Here is a 24,312-nt window from a genome sequence, read left to right as displayed (position 1 = left end):
ACACTTTCGACTGCGTTTGTCAACACAAAACTGCGACAATGGCTGCATCAGATGTAGTTTTTTGTAAAGCAGTAATTCTCAACCAGTGGTCTGGGGACAACATTGGTCTTTGAGGGGGTTCCAGTTCCCAACTTAGCTAAATGATAGAGAGTTAGTTGGACGGTGCAGGTTCATTTGGTTACAGTTATAATGATTGTTAATAAACATCTGCATCTGCAACATCTGCTGTCCTCCTGTGATCCCATTCATTTGATTTGTATTTAGGTGTTTCTGCAGGCTTTATATAACATTGTGGTTCTAAAAGCAAGCACATCAGTGCAGGTGGTTTCAAAGAGTTCATTCTCAGAAACAAGAGTTAAAAGGTCCTTAAATTCATTTAGAAAAACTTATAGTAATTCATTGATGTGAAAAATAAGAAATGTACTCTTACTCTTACTTTTACTTAAAGTAAATTTAAAAGCATGTACTTTTGGATACTTAAGTACCTTTAAAAGCAAGTACTTTTTTACTCTTACTCGAGTAACATGTCGACTGAGCTACTTTTACTTGTAACGGAGTACATTTTGACCAGTAGTATTTGTACTCTTACTCAAGTACTGGGGTCGAGTACTCTGTCCATCTCTGGATATTATTGCAAACTTTGTTAAGGATTACATGTGTTTCATCTAATGCAATTTAGTTCCAGTCTCTTTGATAAAAAAGCTAAAAACATTTTGAAAGTATTTAGTTAATTAGTCATTCGCCAAAGTGTCGACCTGATGATGGCGCTGTTGGAAACATCAACAGATGATCAGACTGATTACAGTTTATATGGATGTTGATCATGTTTTCCTTGAAGAGTTTGACTGAAGTGTGTCAGTGCACTAAAAACTTATTGTGAGCTCCAACAATAAAGCTTCAAAAATCCACATGGATAAAATCATCATTAAATGAAAAATATAACAGAGCTCATTGTTTTGTGTTTTTGTATCATAAGAAATTAATTTACACGTTCACAAACAAAAATCTTCTTCTGTTTTTCAGTCCAAGCCACAGAACTGGTATCTTTGGAAAGCAGACTGACGTCCTCCGAGAGCAAAACAAGTGACCTAGAAAAAGAGAATGCAGGTATCACACTGACAACCTTCACCTCAAATTAAGAACAGTTTATGTTGCCTAAAGAACATCTTAACTGCACAGGTGTTGGATGAGAAATGATTTGTGTGAATAATTTGTGTAACAATCACATTTGTTGTTTTGGACAGCATGAAAAATTACTTATTTTGTCAGTATATGTTCTGATCATGAACGAAACAATAGTTTTAGCACTCAGACAGACAGAGAAGATATGAGTCAAGATACTGTAAATAATGTGTTGTGCATGTTAACAGTTTGATATTTTGATGTCTGCTCTGTTCTGTGATTCACTGTCATTACATTAACTCCAGACCTGCAGACCAGACTGAACAGCAGTGAGTCCAGGATTGACCAGCTGGAGAGAGAAAATGCAGGTGAGGGTTGTATCTACTCACACACACACACACACACACACACACACACACACACACACACACACACACTTTGCCTACTTAGTCTGATTAAGTTGAATTATCACATTAAATGTTCTTCTTCATGTCATCAGAGAAACCAAAGGTAGCCTTCTACACAGCTCTGACTGATGCAGGAACTCTTGGACCATACAACACAGACATCACACTGAAATACAGCAAGGTCTTCACCAACATTGGCAATGCTTACAATCCATCTACAGGTAACATACTGCAGCTCACATGTGGACATTTTACATACATCAGTTGTTCCTGTTTTCATTTTCTGCTCTCACTCTGTAGGTTTCTTCACAGCACCAGTCAAAGGTGTCTACAATCTCCAGTTCACTGTGTATGTTTACCATGCTGGTTATACAGGTGTATATGTGTACAAGAACAACCAAAGGATTATGTTTAATTGGGAGCATAAAAACAACGATGCTCCTGAGTATTTGACTAACTCTTTTGTGTTGGAGCTGACAGCAGGAGATGAAATTCACCTGGTTCTCCCATCAGGCCAATCTATCTATGATGACAGTGATAATTACAGCACCTTCAGTGGCTCCCTTCTCTTCACACTGTGAGGATGTTGTTCAGGCTGCTGTGTGACTGATTTGTCACAAACCCTGTTGTTATTGGCTGAACTGTGAATCTTTATAAAATGCTGATATATCTCAGCACTGCTGCCTCCAGGACAACTTTCTGTAAATTCACTGCATGAATCAAATAATGTGATTCTCAATCTGACTTCACTTTTGTGTCGTCACATGAAAACAACATTCAAATAAATCAAAGTTGCATTCAAATGTTTGGATTCTGTTTGTTATCATTGACTGTTGGCTGTGAAGCCTGAGATGAGTTTTATAGATTCACTACATGAGTCTCATTCTGACTTTTTGCATCTCAGGCCTCCTTATTAAAATAAATCAGATGACCCTCCATTTTTACTTCAACACAACATGAAGTTACTACAAAGTCTGTGTGATTTACTGCAGCTGACTCTCTCTGTATATCAGAGTAATACCGCCCTCTGGTGGTGAAAGATTTGTACTGCATCAAAGAGTTTGAACAGACCTGAGAGGGTGTGTGGCCTGAACACTTCCAATCAACTGTTGGTACATATCAACATACATTGTGAAAATACTGTATTTGGTTGAAGATCTGCATCAAAATAAACACAGTGGAAGTTAGTTGTAGTGACTGAGTGATGCAAGTGCACAATGTGTTCAACACTTATGACAGTTTATGTCAAAACAACCACAATTACAAGAATTCTAAATAATAATGTCCAAAGTAGGCAAAACAAAATAAAACTACTATAAACTAACTATAAAACTACTAAATAGAAATAGCAATCGAAAAACAAAACCTTCACAGTCTGAGTCACTCAAAGTTGAATGTATGAATATCTGACCCCTGACCTTTGACCCCTGACCACAGTTCAGCAGTCTGAAGGATCTTTGTATCGTCCAAACTGAGTTGAAGTATTCAGGGAACCACCAGAGGGCTCCAGAGAACAGATAATAATACAGGTAACAAATAATTGATCAAATAGAGTGAGAATGTGATCAACTTGAAGCAAAAGTTTAATCAGATAACCCTCAGTCACACTAGGAGGCTTCAGCATCAGGATCAGTGTGTGTCTGTGAGTGTTTGTCTATGTGTGTGATGGAGTGTTCTCCATACGTTAACTAGACCTCTCTGTACAAGTTTTCCTGAGGATACTTGCCTTTTTCTCTGCTGTATGTGTGTTAGCATTAGACGCATCTAATTTCGGGTTTAAGTCAGGAGATAAATTAAATGCATGATTGGAGTGGTGTGACGAACATTTAACGAAAACACTGACATAACTTGGTATTTAAATATATTGGGGAATCTTGGGGTATCCGAAAGCTGTGTAGTTAGACATATATGCAGCAGAGCACGGATATTTTCTTTCAAAGATTAGAACTGTATCATACATATTGAATTTGATCTAAAACACCTCCTTAGAGCAAATGGCATTAATTAGAGGATAAAGTTGTCGTGGGTGTTGCAATGTTTTCTGTTTAAGGCAAAGTTTCTGTCATAAAATACTGGCAATGTTTGAATGTTGATAGATATAAAGCGTTATGTTTGAAAACAACTCTATCCAGCTCTCTTTGTCTCTCTCTGTGGCTGAGATGAGTTCAGAGTGGGCGTGTCCACGGAGTAGAGAGAAGTAGGGAGAGAAACGCGTGGACACAGTGAGTGTCGCTGCGACCTGTGTTGGATAGTGTTGTAAACCCTCCTCCCACGCTTAGAGACAGAGGACCAATGTAGTTGTTTAAAGATTCAATGATTTCACGTTTGGGTCATTCAAAATAAAACCGATCTGCATTAATGAAATAATAATGATGTTTATCTGAATGTATGTAATATTTATATCACGTGGATGATGATAAAGAAGTGACACTTTTGTCTTGCTCTTAATATGGACAAAATAGTAGCTTTCGTTTGTGTTCTTCTTCTTTCTATACACTGGGGATGCGAGAGTCTGAGAAAGAAGGCATAACATCTAAGTGTGCTGGTGTCATCCGCCTGCATGACCCACACCAAATCTGCCAGGCTAGTGTGACTGTATCCACAAACCCTTTAAACCCACACACACACACACACACACACGCACGCACACACACACACACACACACACACACACACACACACACGCACACACACACACACACACACACACACACACACGCACACACACTCTTTCATGTAAATATATATGCGCACACACTTTTAACGCTACGACAATTACATGCACACAAAGTGTTTCTGCACATACATATGGAGCATTAATTAGGGGAGAATTACAAGTGAAGCTTGGAAACTGACTGACCAACTATATTATATGATAGGTTGTTAACAGGGATTCCATTATCAGAGTATATAGTTCAATTTAACATTGGATGATTCAATGTTTGATATCTGAATTGTTTTATAATTGTTGAAGTAGACAAATGTCGTGGAGTACACGGTGGAGAGATTGGTGCAGACATCAGAGACAGTTTGTCTGTTCTCAGTGGGAACTGGTGGACTTTTAAGTTTCTATTTTCGTTGTATCTTCCCAGACATCCGAGTTGGAAAAAGTTGTAATTTTAACTAGATTAATTGTGTCTGTAGACAAGATTATACTTAGTCCCAGCACAGTTTTCTAGCTTTTGGGAAGATATATTACTGGTTTTCTCTGAGGTTGGCAAAATTTATTCAATTTTTCTTTGAGAAGTGGATGTGGTGACACGGTGTTTTGAAAACACATTTCTAATCGATTATATCTGAGTTAGGTGACTTCCTTGGATAGAGTCTTATCTTTCCTTTAATATTGGTTAAGGTTTTATGAATATGAAAGTGAGAAGATATCATTTCACAATGACGAAAATGGAATTGAGAATTTTAAGAGCAACTACCTCTGTTGGTGTAGTGTAGAAAAACAACTCCCTTTTTAAAAGGATTGCAGAAGTATCACATTAATGGCATAAGCGCTGGCTGGAAATTGATCAACCCTGGCTGGTGGATAGAACCCTCAATGAATGAATGAACCCTTTACTTTTTCAGGGAAGGTCAATTGAGAACAAGCTCTCTTTTCCAATGACGCCCTGAGTACAAAATACATGAATACACAATATGATCATGAATCACGATTACATTCAGACTGCAGAACATTGAACAATAGACATTTGAAACTATCTAAGGAAATAAGATGATTCAGTTTAAGAGCATGTTGTAAGTCATTTCACTTCTGAGGGGCATGGACCTGAATAGCAGTCTTTCCCATTACAGCTCTTATAGTGAAAATATGTAAAAATAAGCTTGCCGTAAAGAACACAGTGATGAGTTCTAAACCCATCACCTGCAATAAAACAAAGTGCAAAAAGATACCCTGCATCAAGGGGGTTCAAAGTTGAGAGAGCACGTAGAAGACATCAGAATAACCTACAGATATAAAAGTGGCCTGAACAAGTTGTTTTCTACATTTTAAAAAGTAAAACAAGCTCTATTACAATAGAGTTAGTTCAGTTAGTTCAGAAATATGAATTTTAAAAGATACCATTTTAATTGGAAACCCTTTCAATAGGAGTCCCATTCAATGTAGAGATACTACTGTTTATAAGAGAAGAAAGTGGCAGTCTTGTGAATGTAATAATTATAAAAGGTCACCGGTCAGACAGAGCTTGCTCTAGAATGTGAAAATTGGACATTAATCCAGAGGAAATTAAAACAATACAGGTGCTTGTGTCCACATATAAGGTGGAGCAGAAGAAGGGTAAAGAGGGACAGAAAAGCAAATGATATCTAAAGAAAAAAGTGAGAAGCTTGTGGAGGAATCGGGTACTTGAGGTGTGCGGCTCAATCGGGTTCAGATGAATGGTTGAGTCAATAGCCAAAACAAGCTCTGCTCAGCTCTAGTTGCATATATGTGGGCCCACAAGGAGTAGCTATGAACATAAACAAGGATGTGTGTCTTGGCAAAGACTATGACATTGATGGGGGCATCCAACACATGACTCTGATGATGGCCAAAGATTATGAACAGAGACATGTAGAAGCAATGATGGCAAAATCAGAAGATGCCACTTTTGTTTGAGCAAAGAAAATCCTACCATTAAAGATCAGAGGTTCAGAAAAATGATGATCTCTGTCCAAGGACTGGGACCACCATAGGTGAGAAAATTGACACATGAAACAATGTTCAGTGCCAAGTCAGATGTGGATCACCTGAAAGAAGAAATGCTGGTTCCAGAATGTTTGTGGTCACGCCACAAAATGGCGCCACTGACATCAGACTCATGAAACCAACCGAGCCTGGACCTTGACTTTCATGGAAGAACCGGTATTCACTGAAGGAGGAGGCAACCCAGGGGATGGAATGACAAATTAAAGGGCTACTACAAGCAAATGTCTCGAAAATGACTCAGAATCCTCAGAGCAACACACTGTTGCTGCCTGTAAAGAAACCGGATGACTGTTATCGCTTGGTGCGCAGTTTAAGAGCAGTGAATAAAGTTGTTGCTGACTTTCCAGCATGTGTGCCCGTTTGCCTTATTGGCTCAGGTTCTTTCAAAAGTTATGCACTTCACAGTATGTTTGACACAGAGACATGTGTCATGAGGACTCACGTAAATTACTGCAGATTTTGGCATAAGAGGGACACAAGGTGTCCCAGGAATAGCTACAATATGTACAGGGACAGATTACTTATCTGGAGCAGACAATAATTCAGGGACTCAGGGAATAGCAAGTTTCACTGGCATTCAAAACAATTGAATAATGATTACAGGAGGCTTTAACGCTTGCACTGTCAGGATACTCTGAAAATGTTGTAATATATGTATCCGTGTCCATGGGGAGTAGATTCACATGTGCAGTTCTTTGTCAGCCAACAGGCTTAAGTTAAGTTACTTCATTAGTTCCCATAGATAGATAGATCTTTATTGTCATTGTACATCGTACAACAAAACTGTGAGGCAGCTCCTACCCAGAGGTAGAATTTGTTTGCAGTAAAATCCCCATACAGAAATAGGACAAAATATAGAGGCACGTCATACACGTCATCCAATTTAGGAAAGTGAAAATTAACATGCAACACATTAAAAAGTTCTTACAGGCACAGATCATACTGAGATATTGAAATGAACTACAATGTTAATAGTAAAAAGAAAATAAAACAAAATGAATCAGTAAAAATTGTTTAGGTTGTAAAAATATACATACATGGTAAAATATAAAGAACTGAGTAAATAAAATGAATACAGTTATGAGGAAATTATTAAAGTGATAAAGTAAATTATTTACAACAATAAATAATCACCTGTGCAAAATACAGCCGTGACATACTCCTCAGTGTAATGGCTGTAGGGATAAAACTGTTTTTGTGTCTTTTTGCTCTACACCTAGGGATTGTAAATCTGTGCTCAAGAGGGGAGAAGCTGAAACTTACTGTGCAATGGATAGGAACTGTCATTTAAGATTGAACCACATATGCGTTGTAGCTGTTTTGTATACAAGGTCTCCATGTTGAGCTGTGGCTCGCCCATCAGCCTGCTAGATGACTTTACTATCTGGTCGACTGAGATTTTATTTTTCAAGGAGAGATTACCCAAATCAGGCTGCTGGGGCTAATAATCTATAAAAGCATGCCAAAAGGGGGTCATGATGGATTTGTAGACTATTATAGGCTATAGGATTAGGAGGATGCAGGGGCGGTTCTAGGGGGGGGCCAACAGGGGCCAGTGCCCCTGTCACTCTGAGTCTGGACCCCCCTGTGGCCCCCCTGACAGGGAGTCTGCATTACTAATACGATGACAGATTTCTTGCAATGATTTTGTACTGAAGGGAAAGGCAGGAATAAAGTGTCTCGGCAGTTTACTACCCAATCAAAATTGCTGAAATTGTAAACACTGTTTTGTCTGAATGAGGGATTTATCCTTTTTCCCAGGTTGTATGTGCCCCCTTACAAAAAAGCCGGCCCCAACCTGGCCCCCTTATTAAACTGGTCTAGAACCGCCACTGGGAGAATGACACTTTAGTGAGGTGAAGACAGTAGATTCTGCTGAATATTTGCCAACCCCAGAGGATGGGGAACCACATGATTGGGTCAAGAAGCAAAATGGGCCAGTCCATGTTGCAAGGGGGGAAGTTAAGAGAACATTTTTGAACATTTTTTAAAGAACATTTCTAAAGGAGTAGGGTTTTATTCATATTCATAAGCAGGTCTACATTTTGCCTGGAAAATAATTTTAGGAGTTGTGTGACAGTCTCTCCTGGTTACATCCCAACTCCAAAAGGTTTCATGCCTGAGCTAGTTATGGACTTTGGACTTTGTTAATATGATAAAACCAATTGAAGGTAAGAGATCCATGCTAGTAGTTATAGACAGATTTTTGTGATGGCCTGAGGCCTGTCCTACCAAGCGGAAGGATGCTCAGTCTGTTGCCAAGTTCTTATGTCAGGAGGTCAAAAGTCCTGGGGACTTCTAGATCGCACATCCTCAGATAATGGGAGAAAGTTTGTGGATAAAACAACAATTGGGAGTTCAACGTTTAGGAGAGGTCTATCATCCTCAAAGCCAAAGTATTTGGGAAGAAAAAATTGAATGGTGTTCAGAAAAACCGCATTGTCAAAATCTGCCAACATACAGGTCTAAATTGGCTAGCGCCGCATTGATAGAGTGTCGCTCGAGCAAATCTTCACCGTGTTTGCTCCTCATCCCAGGCCCCACTACAATAAAATGGGTGTGTGAGTGATGAAATATATACGAAATAAGTGGAAAGAATAAACCTTGTGGTGACATTCAGTGACTAGTATACAGCCTGTATGCTACACAGGTGCGTTGCTCAAGACGAATGTGTCAAACAAACCACCTGGCTGAATAGGTTACCAAAGGCTAGTGTGGGCTTGATGAGATACAACCATACGCTTGTATGGGAAGATCAGAGTGACTGTGAATTTTGTGGGAATGATAAGTCCATTGGAAGTTTAAGCACAGCCGTCCCAGTGAGTCAGTCAAACCATGAGGAACAAAACAGGGAAATTAAACATTACAGGCTCTGTTGAATTAAGAGTAGATAAGTGGGGAAGAAATGTGGTTAAAGATGGTCAACTTTGGCACCAGGGCATCCATGGGATGTTGTCATGAAATATAGAATGTTTAAGAAGATCAGAGCACTGAGCAGCACATAGACAAGAGCACAATTGGACACAAACAACAAGGAGACACATACACGTAAACAGAAATACTGAGTGAGTGCTAAAGACTAAGCGTTGTTTCTAACAATATTTGATAGCTTGATGGGTTTTAAGCAATAGTTTATTTTTGGAAATATAAAAGAAGTGAATTCTGTCATCGTCCAGTCAAAATCAATTTGTAGATTAAGAAAAGAAAATATCCAGTCAGCCCTAAAGTTGATATCATTGCTCCTGTCGTTTAGTCTATTATAAATCAAGGTGCCATCATCGAATCGCCAACCTCGCCATGTACCTCCCTCATCTTGTCTGAAAAGATGTCAAAGGGGGATGGAGACCATGAAAGCCCATTGGGCTCATAAATGAAGCTGGTGGGCAGATGTTGTAACACTAATGTTAAATATCCTATCAGATGGGGTTTCTCAGTTATAGATTTAACAAATGCATATTTAAGCATTCCTGTTCATCCGGACTCACAGTTCTGGGTTGCTTTGACTATCCATGGTAAACGTTATTCTTGGATGCAGATGCCATAGGGGTTTCTTCCACAATTAATTTTGTGTTTGCCATGGAACTGAGAACTTAGCATTAGTGGCAATGGGGTGATAATGCACATGTTTGGGATGTTGACAGTGGTTAGTTCTCCTATACAGGGGCATGTTAAACTGAGACAATGTCTCTACTTTGTTTTCTGGCAGAAAACGGTCCTAAAGTTTGAAGAACAAGTTGCAACTTATTTCACAATTTTTAAGGCACTATTGTACTCCGAAGGGTCGTGAATTGGGTTCCGATTACCAGTGGCGGATCTAGACCAGTTTTAATAGGGGGGCCAGGTTGGGGCCGGCTTTTTTGTTAGGGGGCACATACAACCCGGAAAAAAGGATAAATCCCTCATTCAGACAAAGCAATGTTTACAATTTCAGCAATTGTGATTGGGTAGTAAACTGCTGAGACACTTTATTTCTGCCTTTCCCTTCAGAACAAAATCATTGCAAGAAATCTGTCATTGTATTATTGATGCAGACTCCCTGTCAGGGGGGCCACAGGGGGGTCCAGACTCAGAGTTACGGGGGCACTGGCCCCTGCTGGCCCCCCCCTAGAACCGCCCCTGCCGATTACATCCGGATAATGGATGTTCAAAAACTGTGAAAGAAAACAAAATATTGCCTTATTGGATTTAACAGGCTATTGTTGTCCATGGATTAATAATTTTGTGGAGTTCTCCCAACCCATGTATGACTTCACACATGGGGGAAAAATTTGACCTAGACTGACGATGACTGACTTGTGAGGCAGAGATAACCTCTACTGACTTAAATCTACTGACTTAGATCAAGCTTGATGCATTTTTGTTTAGGCCTCTCAAAACCATAGATATACACTTCAATCTTTCTGAAATGTGATGGTGTATTTGGAAACCCTTAACCCCATAGTGGCAAATATTGAATAATAGATCAGTAATTGAAACAACTTTCCACCACAGACAGGGCTATAGTAAAATTGTCAAAGGGCTGTAATAGCTGCTTTTCCAAAAAAGTTATGGCCATAGCTGATATAACCGTGTATCATCTAACTGTTGTGTTTGTGTTTTGCATGCTGCTCCCTGGAATAACTACTCACCTAATCAAAGCATGAGTATGGAACTAACACAGGTGATACTAACAATGTCGCATGCCGCCTTAGAATGATGTACAGTCCTTAACACATCGGTTTTGCTTCCTACAGCTCAGGATGGAGAACCACATCCATGTCTGGCAGTGGCGGATTCTGTGTCAAAATAACAAAGCATTATTTGACACACCTCTCATTAACCCTAATGCTACCTTCTTGTTTAGATGATTCTGCTTTGAAACCTCTGACCGATGGATCTCCTTATGTCTCATAAGCAATATGTAATAACATGTCTGCTTAGGCAGCTGAAAATGTGGCAGTAACTTGGGGCTTTTCTTTCTAGGAACAGGAACAGACGTCGCAGTTAACACTAAAACTCAAGCATCATTAACCTCTTGATGTCTGTATATCCATCCATCCATCCATTTTCGTCCGCTTATCCGGGGCCGGGTCGCGGGGGCAGCTGCCTGAGCAGGGACACCCAGACTTCCCTCTCCCCGGACACTGCCTCCAGCTCTTCCGGGAGGATCCCAAGGCGTTCCCAGGCCAGCTGAGTGACATAGTCACACCAGCGTGTCCTGGGTCTTCCTCTGGGTCTCCTCCCGGCGGGACATGCCAGGAACACCTCCTGAGGGAGGCGTCCTGGGGGCATCCGAAACAGATGCCCGAGCCACCTCAGCTGGCTCCTCTCGATGTGGAGGAGCAGCGGCTCTACTCCGAGCCCCTCCCGGGTGACAGAGCTCTTCACCCTATCTCTAAGGGAGCGCCCTGCCACCCTGCGGAGGAAACTCATTTCGGCCGCTTGTATCCGGGATCTTATTCTTTCGGTCATGACCCAAAGTTCATGGCCATAGGTGAGGGTCGGAACGTAGATTGACTGGTAAATCGAGAGCTTCGCCTTTCGGCTCAGCTCTCTCTTCACCACGACAGACCGATACAATGACCGCATTACTGCGGCCGCTGCACCGATCCGCCTGTCAATCTCACGCTCCATCCTTCCCTCACTCGTGAACAAGACCACAAGATACTTAAACTCCTCCACTTGAGGCAGGAACTCTCCTCCCACCTGGAGGGAGCAAGCCACCTTTTTCCGGTCGAGAACCATGGCCTCGGATTTGGAGGTGCTGATTCTCATCCCAGCCGCTTCACACTCGGCTGCAAACCGCCCCAGGACATGCTGGAGGTCCTGGCTCGAAGGAGCCAACAAGACCACATCATCCGCGAAAAGCAGAGATGAGATCCAGTGGCTCCCGAACCAGATCCCCTCCGGCCCGTGGCTGCTCCTAGAAATTCTGTCCATAAAAATAATGAACAGAACCGGTGACAAAGGGCAGCCCAGTTCAACATGCACTGGGAACAGGTCTGACTTACTGCCGGCAATGCGAACCAAGCTCCTGCTCCGGTCGTACAGGAAGGATACAGCCCTTAACAGAGGGCCTCCGACCCCGTACTCCTGGAGCACCTCCCACAGAATGCCACGAGGGACACGGTCAAATGCCTTCTCCAAGTCCACAAAACACATGTGGACTGGTTGGGCAAACTCCCATGAACCCTCGAGCACCCTGCGGAGGGTATAAAGCTGGTCCAGTGTTCCACGGCCAGGACGAAAACCGCATTGTTCCTCCTGAATCCGAGGTTCGACTATCGGCCGAATTCTCCCCTCCAGTACCCTGGAATAGACTTTCCAAGGGAGGCTGAGGAGTGTGATCCCCCGATAGTTGGAACGCACCCTCCGGTCCCCCTTTTTAAATAGGGGGACCACCACCCCGGTCTGCCAGTCCAGAGGCACTGTCCCCGACTGCCACGCGATGCTGCAGAGACGTGTCAGAACAAGACAGCCCCACAACATCCAGAGACTTGAGATACTCAGGGCGGATCTCATCCACCCCCGGTGCTTTGCCACCGAGGAGCTTCCGGACTACCTCAGTGACTTCGGCTTGGGTGATGGATGGGTCAACCTCTGAGTCCCCAGTCTCTGCTTCCTCTATGGAAGGCGTGTCAGTGGGATTGAGGAGATCCTCGAAGCATTCCTTCCACCGCCCGACGATGTCCCCAGTCGAGGTCAACAGCTCCCCACCTCCACTGTAAACAGTGTTGGTGGAGGACTGCTTCCCCCTCCTGAGGCACTGGATGGTTTGCCAGAATTTCTTCGAGGCCGACCGGTAGTCCTCCTCCATGGCCTCCCCGAACTCTTCCCAGACCCGTTTTTGCTTCCGAGACTGTCCGTGCTGCCCCACGCTTGGCCTGCCGGTACCCGTCAGCTGCTTCAGGAGTCCCCCGGGCCAGCCAGGCTCGGTAGGACTCCTTCTTCAGCTTGACAGCAACCCTTACTACCACCGGGTTCGGGGACTGCTGCCGCGACAGGCACCGGAGACCTTACGGCCACAGCTCCGGACAGCCGCGTCAACAATGGAAGTGGAGTACATGGTCCATTCGGAGTCAATGTCCCCAGCATCCCTTGGGATCTGGTCAAAGCTCTCCCGGTGGTGGGGGTTAAAGATCTCCCTGGCAGAGGGTTCTGCCAGACATTCCCAGCAGACCCTCAAGATACGTTTGGGTCTGCCAGGTCTGTCTGGCTTCCTCCCCTGCCAGCGGATCCAACTCACCACCAGGTGGTGATCAGTTGACAGCTCAGCCCCTCTCTTCACCCGAGTGTCCAAGACATACGGCCGGAGGTCAGATGACACGACCACAAAGTCGATCATTGATCTCCGGCCTAGGGTGTCCTGGTGCCACGTGCACATATGGACACCCTTATGCTTGAACATGGTGTTCGTTATGGACAAACTGTGACTAGCACAGAAGTCCAGTAACAAAACACCACTCGGGTTCAGATCAGGGAGGCCGTTCCTCCCAATCACATCGCTCCAGGTAACACTGTCGTCGCCCACGTGGGCATTGAAGTCCCCCAGGGGAACGACGGAGTCCCCGGTTGGAGTACTCTCCAGTACCCCTCCCAGGGACTCCAAGAAGGCTGGGTACTCTGCACCGCTGTTCGGCCCATAAGCCGAGACAACGGTGAGAGTCCTATCCCTGACCCGAAGGCGCAGGGAAACGACCCTCTCGTTCACCGGGGAGAACTCCAACACGTGGTGGCTGAGTTGGGGGGCTATAAGCAAGCCCACACCAGCTCACCGCCTCTCACCGCAGGCAACTCCAGAGTAGAAGAGAGTCCAGCCTCTCTCAAGGAGTTGGGTTCCAGAGCCCAGACTGTGCGTGGAGGTGAGCCCGACTATTTCTAGCCGGTACCGCTCAACCTCCCGCACCAGCTCAGGCTCTTTCCCCCCCAGCGAGGTGACATTCCATGTCCCCATGGCTAGAGTCACCATCCGGGGATTGGGTCGCTGGGGCCCCCGCCCACGACTGCCACCCATATCCCACTGCACCGGCCCCTTCTGAACCCTCCCGCGAGTGGTGAGCCCACGGGAGGGCGGGCCCACGTTGCTCGTCCCGTGGGCAAAGACCTGGCCACCAGGCGCTCGCCTGCAAGCCCCAACCCCAGGCCTGGCTCCAGGGTGGGGCCCCAGAGACGCCGATCCGGGCGACGTGCACGTCCTTGTTGTTCTTTCTGTCATTAGGGGCGAGTGAACCGATCTTAGTCTGACCCGTCACCTAGGACCTGTTTGCCTTGGGAGACCCTACCAGGGGCATTAAGCCCCGGACAACATAGCTCCTAAGATCATTCGGGTGCTCAAACCCCTCCACCACGATAAGGTGCCGGTTCAAGGAGGAGTCTGTATAGTGATATGCAAATATGGAGTTCATACAGGTTTTGCTGACCCAGAGCAGCTACAAAGGCAGCTGCTCTTACATCTGCCTCACCAGGGACAAAAGGTTGAAAGCACTGGAGCACCAGGGGAAGATGCTGGGAATGTCCTCTCAGGCAATGAACAAAAAGGAAGATTTGGTGACATCAATTCACAATAACGAACTCCCTGAGACGGAGTTTAAGCAAAATGTATCAAATAAAATATATTGTTTGATGTGTGTCAGTCAACTTGCTGATGAAATGAAATAACAGACGAGTGGTTATTGACAACAACAAGAGGAAAGCAGTAGCGTTGCCTGGAGCAGAGGTGTCCAAACTCTGAATGGGAATCAGAATGGACAAAGGGGGGAATGGAAAAAGTAATAAAAAATACAAAAATGTTGAAAATAAGATTCAACATTGTAGATTGAATGGAAAATTGAAATTTGGAAAATGTATGATATTGAAGCAAATGGTGTGCCACTGCTGTTATTAAGTGTACATTGGGAGATTAGTATGACACAAGGGGTGTATTAAGAGCAGACATACATGACATGCCATACAAAGCAAAATAGAAATAAAGAGGAGATTATTTGAGAGCTGTTTCTGATCCTGGAGTTGGATTTTGGACATGCCTGATCTAAAATGCACAGTAATAGTGATAGATGTTGTATTCATGATATATGGTATCTGATGTTTTTGTTTGCAAAGATAGTGGGGTTTTCTCTTCTCAGGATGACAATGGAGAGATTAACCTGTCCGATGACAGGACAAGACTAAGGGAGAGAGTGCACTGATTCAGAGGGTCACGGACAACATGCCAAACCAGATGGCAATCCTGCTGAAGAGCGAGAGTGCAGTTGACACAGCAAGATGATATGTTTGTTATGTTATGTAGAAGTAGATGAATGTCTATGTTCTCCTATATGTGTGTATCTATACATTATAATGTGGAAATTGCTGTGTTTTGTTGTAATCCTGTGATAAGTGCTAATGAACCAAGGAATGAGCATGATCTTAATAATATAATAGTTACATTAGGTTTACTCTTTATACTATCACATAGCAATATATATACTTTTTATTAATATTTGAAAATAGAATTTATCAAAGTTTTGGAGTTCAATGGCCGATTGGCATATGGTCATTCAATTAGAGGATAAATGGTAATTGGTAACTGTAAATTATAAAGGAGTTCCTCCACCTGGATTGGCTTGAAGGCGTGGATTCTCCATAGTTGATTTGTAAGGTTTCCTATTTCTTTTTGATACTCCTTAGAGGAGTAGATTTTTGGAATAGGATGCAACAGCTGATTTGTGGGATTCCCTTACAACTACACCCAAGAGGCCATAAACAAAGATTTCAGGTGTAAGACATACTTTTCAAAGTTCTGTCGGGCCTCGGCGGAGGTATGCCATCCTGGTTTTAATGTCATTTAACCAGGTAGTTACAAGCTATGGCCGTGGCTAAGAATTAATTTTGTCAGCTGCCATGTCATGGGTATTTTCAAAAAACTGAGTAGGAAGTTAAGTTACTCAGGAAGAAAAAAGGCTGTGTCCGAAATCACTCACTTACCCCCTACATAGTGAGTATGCCATTTTGTAGTGCTGTCTGAATGTTCCGTTCTCTTTCCACTTATCTGTGAGGGTCGCAGGATGTTGCTGCTTTTTTCCCCCTAAGGGGTTGCAGGGCTTACTTGGGCCAAATCCAGTTTACTTGATAGGCGAAGGCCAGGGTACACCCTGGATGAATCACCAGCTCATTGCAGGACCCTTGCTGATGGCAGTGGTTGCCACACAAGGTGCCAACTGCACATCAGGAGCAACTTTGGGGTTCAGTATCTTGCTCAAGAATACTTTGACATGTAGCCCAGTCCCATTCCGGGGAGCCAGGATTTGAAGCAGCGATCTTCCAACCACTAGTCCACTAGCTCTACCCACTGAGCTGCAGCCGCCCCAAGCTGTCCACGTGTCTAGTGGGAGTTATTATACCCTATATAGTGGACTCAAAGTATCTCACAATGCATTGCAAAAAGTAGTGTACAACCGATGGTCAATAACCAAGCAAAGTTTACCATCATGCATTGCGCTGAGGGAAAAATGGTGGACAAACGCATGGTGGTCTTGGAAAAGGGAGCGCTGACGTTTCAACTGTGCAACAGCAGTGACGTAATTAACAGCGCCCGAGTAGTATCTGAAAGAGCCTTTTCTCTCTGCTGATGAGCTCCCGATATGGTCCACTAGGTTGGACTCCCTATGTAGTGACTAGGGAGTAGGGAATGAGTAAGTGATTTTGGATACAGCAAAGGTGTATAAGAAAGTTGTGAAGCAGGAGAAGCTTGCAAGCCTCCGCAAAAAAGTTTGTGCCGAGATATTTTACTGCTCATCTGAGGATACGTTTTGCGGACATTTTATGTTTTGTTTTGGAAGATTTCTATAGTGGACTCATTCCCTCTCAGTTGTGTGCAGCCAGCGAGGTACATTTATTTCTGTTATGTTGTATTGTGCGTATGTGTTTACATTCTGCATTTCTGTCACGTACAAATTATGTCTGAAAATTGCACGCTGTGTATTTAACAGTTCGGCGGTGACTTATGATGGTTTATGACGAAGGAAAAGGGTTAAGGTTAAAGTCATCTGCAACTTAAGAACCGTGGTCCTGTGTATTTCCTGGAGAGAGTGATAACGACCTTCTCAATTAATGACCAAAAATTCAAAAATCCCCACATTTTAAATTATTTGAGAGGCTGGAAACAGACAATTTCTGGCATTTTTGCTTGAAAACTGTCCTGATGCTGGTTGTTGTTGTTCTCGTGTTTCTTGTTTTATTTTGAAATTGTATCCTTGTGTGTCACATGTCAATTTTTTCATTCGCTCCCTCTCCATGATTTTCCATCCTTCCAGTGTTTTTCCATTCCGTTCTCTCACCTGCCCTTTTCCCGCCTCACTCCACCACCTGCACCTGTTAGTGTTTGTATATAATCCTTGTTCTCCCTCATGTGTTGGTCAATTCGTTCTGTCTCTCCTGTGTCTCCCAGCCGTGTCATTTCCAGTATCTTCTCCAGTGTCTCCGAGAGTCTCGCCCCTGGTATGTGTCTGTTTTTCGTTCCTTGTGGTTTGTTGTATTTGTGCTTTTGTTTATTGATGCCCTTTATTGTTGCTACTTTGTCTTTTGTCTTCATGTCTCAGTTTTACGTGGACTCTTTGTTTCAGCTTTGGTTAGAATAAAACGCACCTTTAGTTTCTTAAATCCTGCCTCCCGTCTGCATTTGGGTCCTCACCTCATTTGACAAAGTTGTGACCCTACAATTTGTTTAGGAACCAAACAGCAAAATGATTCTCTTAAATATCTAATTGATTTGGCCCTCCAAGAAAGAGTATACCTCGTCCCTGATGGATGATGACGGTCTGCCGAAAATGACCTTAGTCCTATGAGAGGATCTATTTCAATAAACAAGGACAAAATTATTCAAATGAATGCCAGTTTTTCTGTCACAGCTTGTTTCTGTTCACCATACTGAAGTAACCAAACCAACAGATCATTGTGAAAGTTAAAAGTGACTCGATAAAAGATGAATAAAACATTTTTTCAGAGCGATTTGTTGACAGTGAAACACCTCAGCTATCTCAAATAAAACATTCTCTGATTGACCTTTTTGCAGATTGAGTCAGTTTTGCCCTCAAAAGTCATTTTATAATCCAGGATGGTGCCAAGATACCGACCGATATTGACTTACTGACTCATCAGATGTACCATCAATAAAAATCTTCATCAAGGTCCAACAGTCCCCTATAATTCAATCATGTCTAATCCAATATCAAATAAAAAGGTTTAAATATGCTGTGAGTGGATTTCTATCTGGATCGGCATCAAAAGTAAATGGGGTCTATTCTGGGCTGAGACCCATCCAACCGAGTGGAACTAATAAAAGGTGTCCGCACTCCCAGGAACTCTTTTGTCTGGACACATCCTGGGAGGAAGAGAAGCAGCAGTGGTTAGTTTATGCTTTACATAATTATACACAATCAGTTTGCCTAAAAGATCTTACACACATACTGCAACAGCGCCTCGCTGATCACTGGCTTTGTCTACTCACAGGTGAACCTTGATGGCAAAAATAAACAGCTGATCCAAAACTCACTATATCAGTAAACAATTTAAAATGTGCTGTGTGTGCGTCTCCTTTCACCTCCTATGTCTATATGTATATACACACATACCTACACATTCCCACATGTCTCCAATTAATCAGAATCCCATCAGCTGACTCATTACTGACGTAATGGCAATGTGTCATTACACTGAGCAACAACAGAAAATACCACTGGACTGTCTATCATACATGGACACTGCATTTCATAATACATGCTGTGATGTTTGTTTATTCTATAAAAGAGATTAAGAGTGAAAATACTTTTTAAAGGACTTTACAGTTGTTTGCTACAGCTGCATGAACAATATATGACAGTCTGCATTTTGTGATGAATTTTTGATGGCAGATGTTGTGGTGTAGAGGCTCATGGGAAATATTCACACTGTATAAGAACAAAGATGTGGATACGTTTTTAAATACTTTTGTCTTTTTATTCACTCACTGAGTTTAATCTGCTACGCACACAACAATCGGATCAGTTTGTGTCTGTGAGTGTTTGTCTATGTGTGTGTATTAATAAACACAGTGTTGACACAGTTGTGACTACATGAGAGGGTGTCACAGTTAAAGTGTTCTTCCAGCCTGTAGCAGCTTGTATTTTCTCACCAGCACAGAGAACATATTGAATAATCTGAGGCCTTGAATCAAACTGTCAAACAAGAAACACTTGTTGTTTTTCCCATTCGTTCAGCCAGCTGAAGTTTGGAGACGATATAAGACAGACCCACTCTACCACTGTACCTTTGTGGAGACGATGACGGTTGTTGTTGGTTTGCTGTTGTTGCTGCTCGGTCTGTGTGGATCAGGGGCTCAGGGGGAGGCTGGAGGCCTCGGTGAGGTGGCTCAGATCAACAAGAACACAGATCCAAAAGATGCAGCTGAGAAATCGACCGAGCAGATCACAGAGCAAACCACCTCTGACATCTGGACGGAGCTGAGGGCACTGAGAGACATGGTGGTGGAGCTCAATGTTCACGTGGAGCTGCTGCAGAGAGAGAATTCAGGTACAGACTGATTACTTTTCCTGTTCAGTGATGATCATGTTCCACTGAAGTGTGTCAGCGTACTGATGTACTTACTGTGAGCTCAAGAAAAAGATTGGAACATCAATATGATATGGATAATTCAACATCATTTAATGACAAATACAACAGTGATATGTTTTGATTCTTTTGTATTTCAAACACTTATAAAATATTTTGACTGACGACCACCAAGAGCAAAACAAGTGACCTAGAAAAAGAAAATGCAGGTCTGTGACTGACAAACATGATACGATACAATGATTTTAATTCTCACTACGAAGAATGTCACATATCAATATAATATATATTATACTATTCAATCATCATTACTGATGCATTTATATGTGCGTCAGTCTTCTGTTGCAGCTGATAAAGGTGGAGTTATTTTTAATTACTTTATAGACTGCTTGATCAGTTGAGAATTTCCCCCACATATCTATAAAGTTTAATCTTTTATTTAATGTTAGTTTTTAAATTATTATATAATTGTATGCTTCAGTGTTATCATTTACATTTAATCGATATCGTAGAAGACACATATTAGATTAGAGATAATTTCCTGTAGTTGAGTTTATTTGAGTCAGTTAAGTAAATGTAGGTTTTTCCCTTAAGATGATTCAATTCAAATAATTTGAGTTTAATTAATTATTAATTTGTGAATACTTTTAATTAATTGTATTTGTTTAAATTCCATTTTAATTGTATTTGATCCATTTGAGTCAATTTGAATTGACTGTTTAACTGTATGAATAATGGCTTCTAGCTGTAATTGTTAAAATCCGGTATGATGAGGTGAGCAGATAAGACGTGACACTTTACATGATTGTTGTACATGCAGTTATATTTTGATGTCTGCTCTCTTCTGTGATTCACTGTCATTACATTAACTCCAGACCTGCAGACCAGACTGAGGAGCAGTGAGAGTGAACTTCTCATCAGCAAGTTAAGGACTGACCAGCTGGAGAGAGAAAATGCAGGTGATGAAGTGAAACAATTAATTTATTGTGAGTTACAGTATAAAGCTGTAACAATCCACGTGGTATGGATGAGATAATTACGCTACATTTAATCAATGATCAAACATAGTTTGTGTATTTTAAACTTGGTTAGAAATGTATTCAACCATTAACAAAAATCCATCAAACTCATGTTTTTCAGTCCAAGCCACAGAACTGACATCTTTGGGAACTAGACTGACGACAACCGAGACCAAAACAGGTTACCTAGAAAAAGAGAATGCAGGTCTGTGACTGACAAACATGAAGGTTTTATAACTTTCATGGTTTGTTATTGTCTATGATATTATTTTAATCTGTGTTAACAGTGTACTATGCACATCTTTGAACATCATTTAAGTTTCAGTTCGAAAAGTTACAAGTTGTTCAACAGTGATGAGAATATTTAGGAATTTCTTCACAAACCAAACTCTCTTTGACTTGACAACATTTTGACCAGATGATGGAACCAGATGAAAAGTTAAGAGATCAACAGTTGATTACAGTTCATCCTGAGGGCAACATGAGTGTGTGTAACAATGTTTAAGGTAATCAATCCAACAGCTATTGAGGTAATTTCTAAACAAACAAACAAAAAAAATCAGCCTCCTGGTGGAGCGAGAAGAGACATCAGGGCGTCACGGTGGGATCCATCCTTTGGAGAACATGAAGTGTGTTCATAAACTCATGACAATCCAAAGTGGTGGACTGTGTGAACATTTTTAAGTTTTCATTCTGGAGATAAGATGAGGGTCTGTACTGTAAATGTGTTGTGCATGTTAACAGTTTGATATTTTGATGTCTGCTCTGTTCTGTGATTCACTGTCATTACATTAACTCCAGACCTGCAGACCAGACTGAGCAGCAGTGAGAGGGAACTTCTCATCAGCAAGTCCAGGATTGACCAGCTGGAGAGAGAAAATGCAGGTGATGAAGTGAAACGATGAATTTATTGTGAGCTCCAGAATAAAGCTGTAACAATCCACCTGGTATGGATGAGATAACTACGCGTCATTTAATCAATGATAAAACATATATTGTTTATTTTAAACTTGGTTAGAAATGTATTCAACCATTAACAAAAATAAATCAAACTCATGTTTTTCAGACGAGGCCACAGAACTGACATCTTTGGGAACTAGACTGACGGCAACCGAGAGCAAAACAAGTGACCTAGAAAAAGAGAATGCAGGTCTGTGACTGACAAACATGAAGGTTTTATAACTTTCATGGTTTGTTATTGTCTATGATATTATTGCAAACTGTGTTAAGAATTACATGTGTTTCATTGAATGCAATTTTTGTTCCAGTCTCTTTCAGTCACATTATGATTTAACCTTGTGATGGACATTTACAATAATTTACAATAGTTTTGCGCATCTTTGTGAGCGCTGGTTCAACAGAAGGCAGGAGAGTTAAAGTTACTGTAAACAATGTGTTGGTCTGTTCTGTGATTCACTGTCATTACATTAACTCCAGACCTGCAGACCAGACTGAGCAGCAGTGAGTCCAGGATTGACCAGCTGGAGAGAGAAAATGCAGGTGATAAAGTGAAACGATGAATTTATTGTGAGCTCCAGAATAAAGCTGTAACAATTCACGTGGTATGGATGAGATAATTATGCTACATTAAATAAATAAAGCATAGCTTGTGTATTTCAAACTTGTTAGAAATGTATTCACCCATTCATGAAAATACATCAAACTCATGTTTTTCAGTCCAAGCCACAGAACTGACATCTTTGGGAACTAGACTGACGGCAACCGAGAGCAAAACAAGTGACCTAGAAAAAGAGAATGCAGGTCTGTGACTGACAAACATAGAGATTTTAACTTTCATGGTTTGTTATATGATATTATTGAAAACTTTGATAAGAATTACAAGTGTTCCATTGAATGCAATTTAGTCTTGTTGATAAAATAGATAAAAACTTATTAAAAGTATTCAGGTAATTAATAATTAGCCAAAGTGTCGACCTGATGATGCCGCTGTTGGAAACATCAAGAGATGATCAGACTGATTACAATTTACATGGATGTTGATCATGTTTTCCTTGAAGAGTTTGACTGAAGTGTGTCAGTCCACTAAAAAGTTATTGTGAGCTCCAACAATAAAGCTTCAAAAATCAACATGGAAAGGATGAAAGTGTCCCTAAATGAAAAATATAACAGAGCACATTGTTTTGTGTTTTTGTATTATAAGAAATTAATTTATGCATTCAGAAACAAAAATCTAACTTCTTCTGTTTTTCGGTCCAAGCCACAGGACTGGTATCTTTGGAAAGCAGACTGATGTCCTCCGAGAGCAAAACAAGTGACCTAGAAAAAGAGAATGCAGGTATCACACTGACAACCTTCACCTCAAATTAAGAACAGTTTATGTTGCCTAAAGAACACCTTAACTACACAGGTGTTGGATGAGAAATGATTTTTGTGAATAATTTGTGTAAAAGTCACATGTATTGTTTTGGACAGCATGGAAAATTACTTATTTTGTCAGTATATGTTCTGATCATGAATGAAACAATAGTTTTAGCACTGGTTCAGATGGACAGAGAAGATATGGGTCAAGATACTGTAAATAATGTGTTGTGCATGTTAACAGTTTGATATTTTGATGTCTGCTCTGTTCTGTGATTCACTGTCATTACATTAACTCCAGACCTGCAGACCAGACTGAGCAGCAGTGAGTCCAGGATTGACCAGCTGGAGAGAGAAAATGCAGGTGAGGGTTGTATATATGCGCGCGCACGCACACACACACACACACACAGTCCAGGTTAAGTTTAATGATACAGGTGTTCTTATTTGTGTCATCAGAGAAACCAAAGGTGGCCTTCTACACAGGTCTGACTGATGCAGGAAATCTTGGACCATACAACACAGACACCACACTGAAATACAGCAAGGTCTTCACCAACATTGGCAATGCTTACAATCCATCTACAGGTAACATACTGCAGCTCACATGTGGACATTTTACATACATCAGTTGTTCCTGTTTTTCATTTTCTGCTCTCACTCTGTAGGTTTCTTCACAGCACCAGTCAAAGGTGTCTACAATCTCCAGCTCACTGTGTTTGGTTACTCTGCTGGTTATACAGCTGTATATGTATACAAGAACAACCAAAGGATTATGTATAATTTGGAGAGGGTCGACAACGATGGGGTTCACGAGTATTTCACTAAGTCTCTGGTGTTGGAGCTGACAGCAGGAGATGTAATTCGTCTGGTTCTCCCATCAGGCCGTTCTATCTATGATGACTATGGTAATTTCAGCACCTTCAGTGGCTCCCTTCTCTTCACACTGTGAGGATGTTGTTCAGGCTGCTGTGTGACTGATTTGTCACAAACCCTGTTGTTATTGGCTGAACTGTGAATCTTTATAAAATGCTGATATATCTCAGCACTGCTGCCTCCAGGACAACTTTCTGTACATTCACTGCATGTATCAAATAATGTGATTCTCAATCTGACTTCACTTTTCTGTCATCACATGGAAACAATTTTAAATAAATCAAAGTTGCATTCGAGTGTTTGGATTCTG

At 41.8% G+C, this 24,312-nt stretch overlaps 1 protein-coding gene and 1 long non-coding RNA gene across 4 annotated transcripts in view; both read left to right on the top strand.

Moving 5' to 3' along the window:
- LOC115594009 (complement C1q-like protein 2) overlaps window positions 1–24,096 on the top strand; it is a 43,264-nt gene extending 19,168 nt beyond the window's left edge. The window contains exons 3-6 of one of the 3 annotated variants that reach the window (XM_030437767.1): window positions 1,024–1,107; window positions 22,245–22,307; window positions 23,586–23,714; window positions 23,795–24,096. In XM_030437767.1, coding sequence (XP_030293627.1) covers window positions 1,024–1,107; window positions 22,245–22,307; window positions 23,586–23,714; window positions 23,795–24,078 — 560 coding nt within the window. In that variant the 3' untranslated portion in view covers window positions 24,079–24,096. The remainder of the gene's footprint in view (window positions 1–1,023; window positions 1,108–22,244; window positions 22,308–23,585; window positions 23,715–23,794) is intronic. The other 2 variants (XM_030437766.1, XM_030437768.1) reach the window with 2 other exon arrangements.
- LOC115594031 (uncharacterized) lies at window positions 20,698–21,635 on the top strand. The gene is made up of 3 exons (XR_003986410.1): window positions 20,698–20,747; window positions 20,929–21,012; window positions 21,609–21,635. It is a non-coding gene; the product is annotated as an uncharacterized LOC115594031 (long non-coding RNA).
- Window positions 24,097–24,312: the final 216 nt, after the last annotated feature.

This window comes from Sparus aurata, chromosome 13 (assembly GCF_900880675.1).
Source record: "Sparus aurata chromosome 13, fSpaAur1.1, whole genome shotgun sequence".
NCBI classification, from domain to species: Eukaryota; Metazoa; Chordata; class Actinopteri; order Spariformes; family Sparidae; genus Sparus; species Sparus aurata.
Note: the sequence above shows the minus strand (reverse complement) of the source record. Positions and strands in the feature narration are given on the sequence as shown.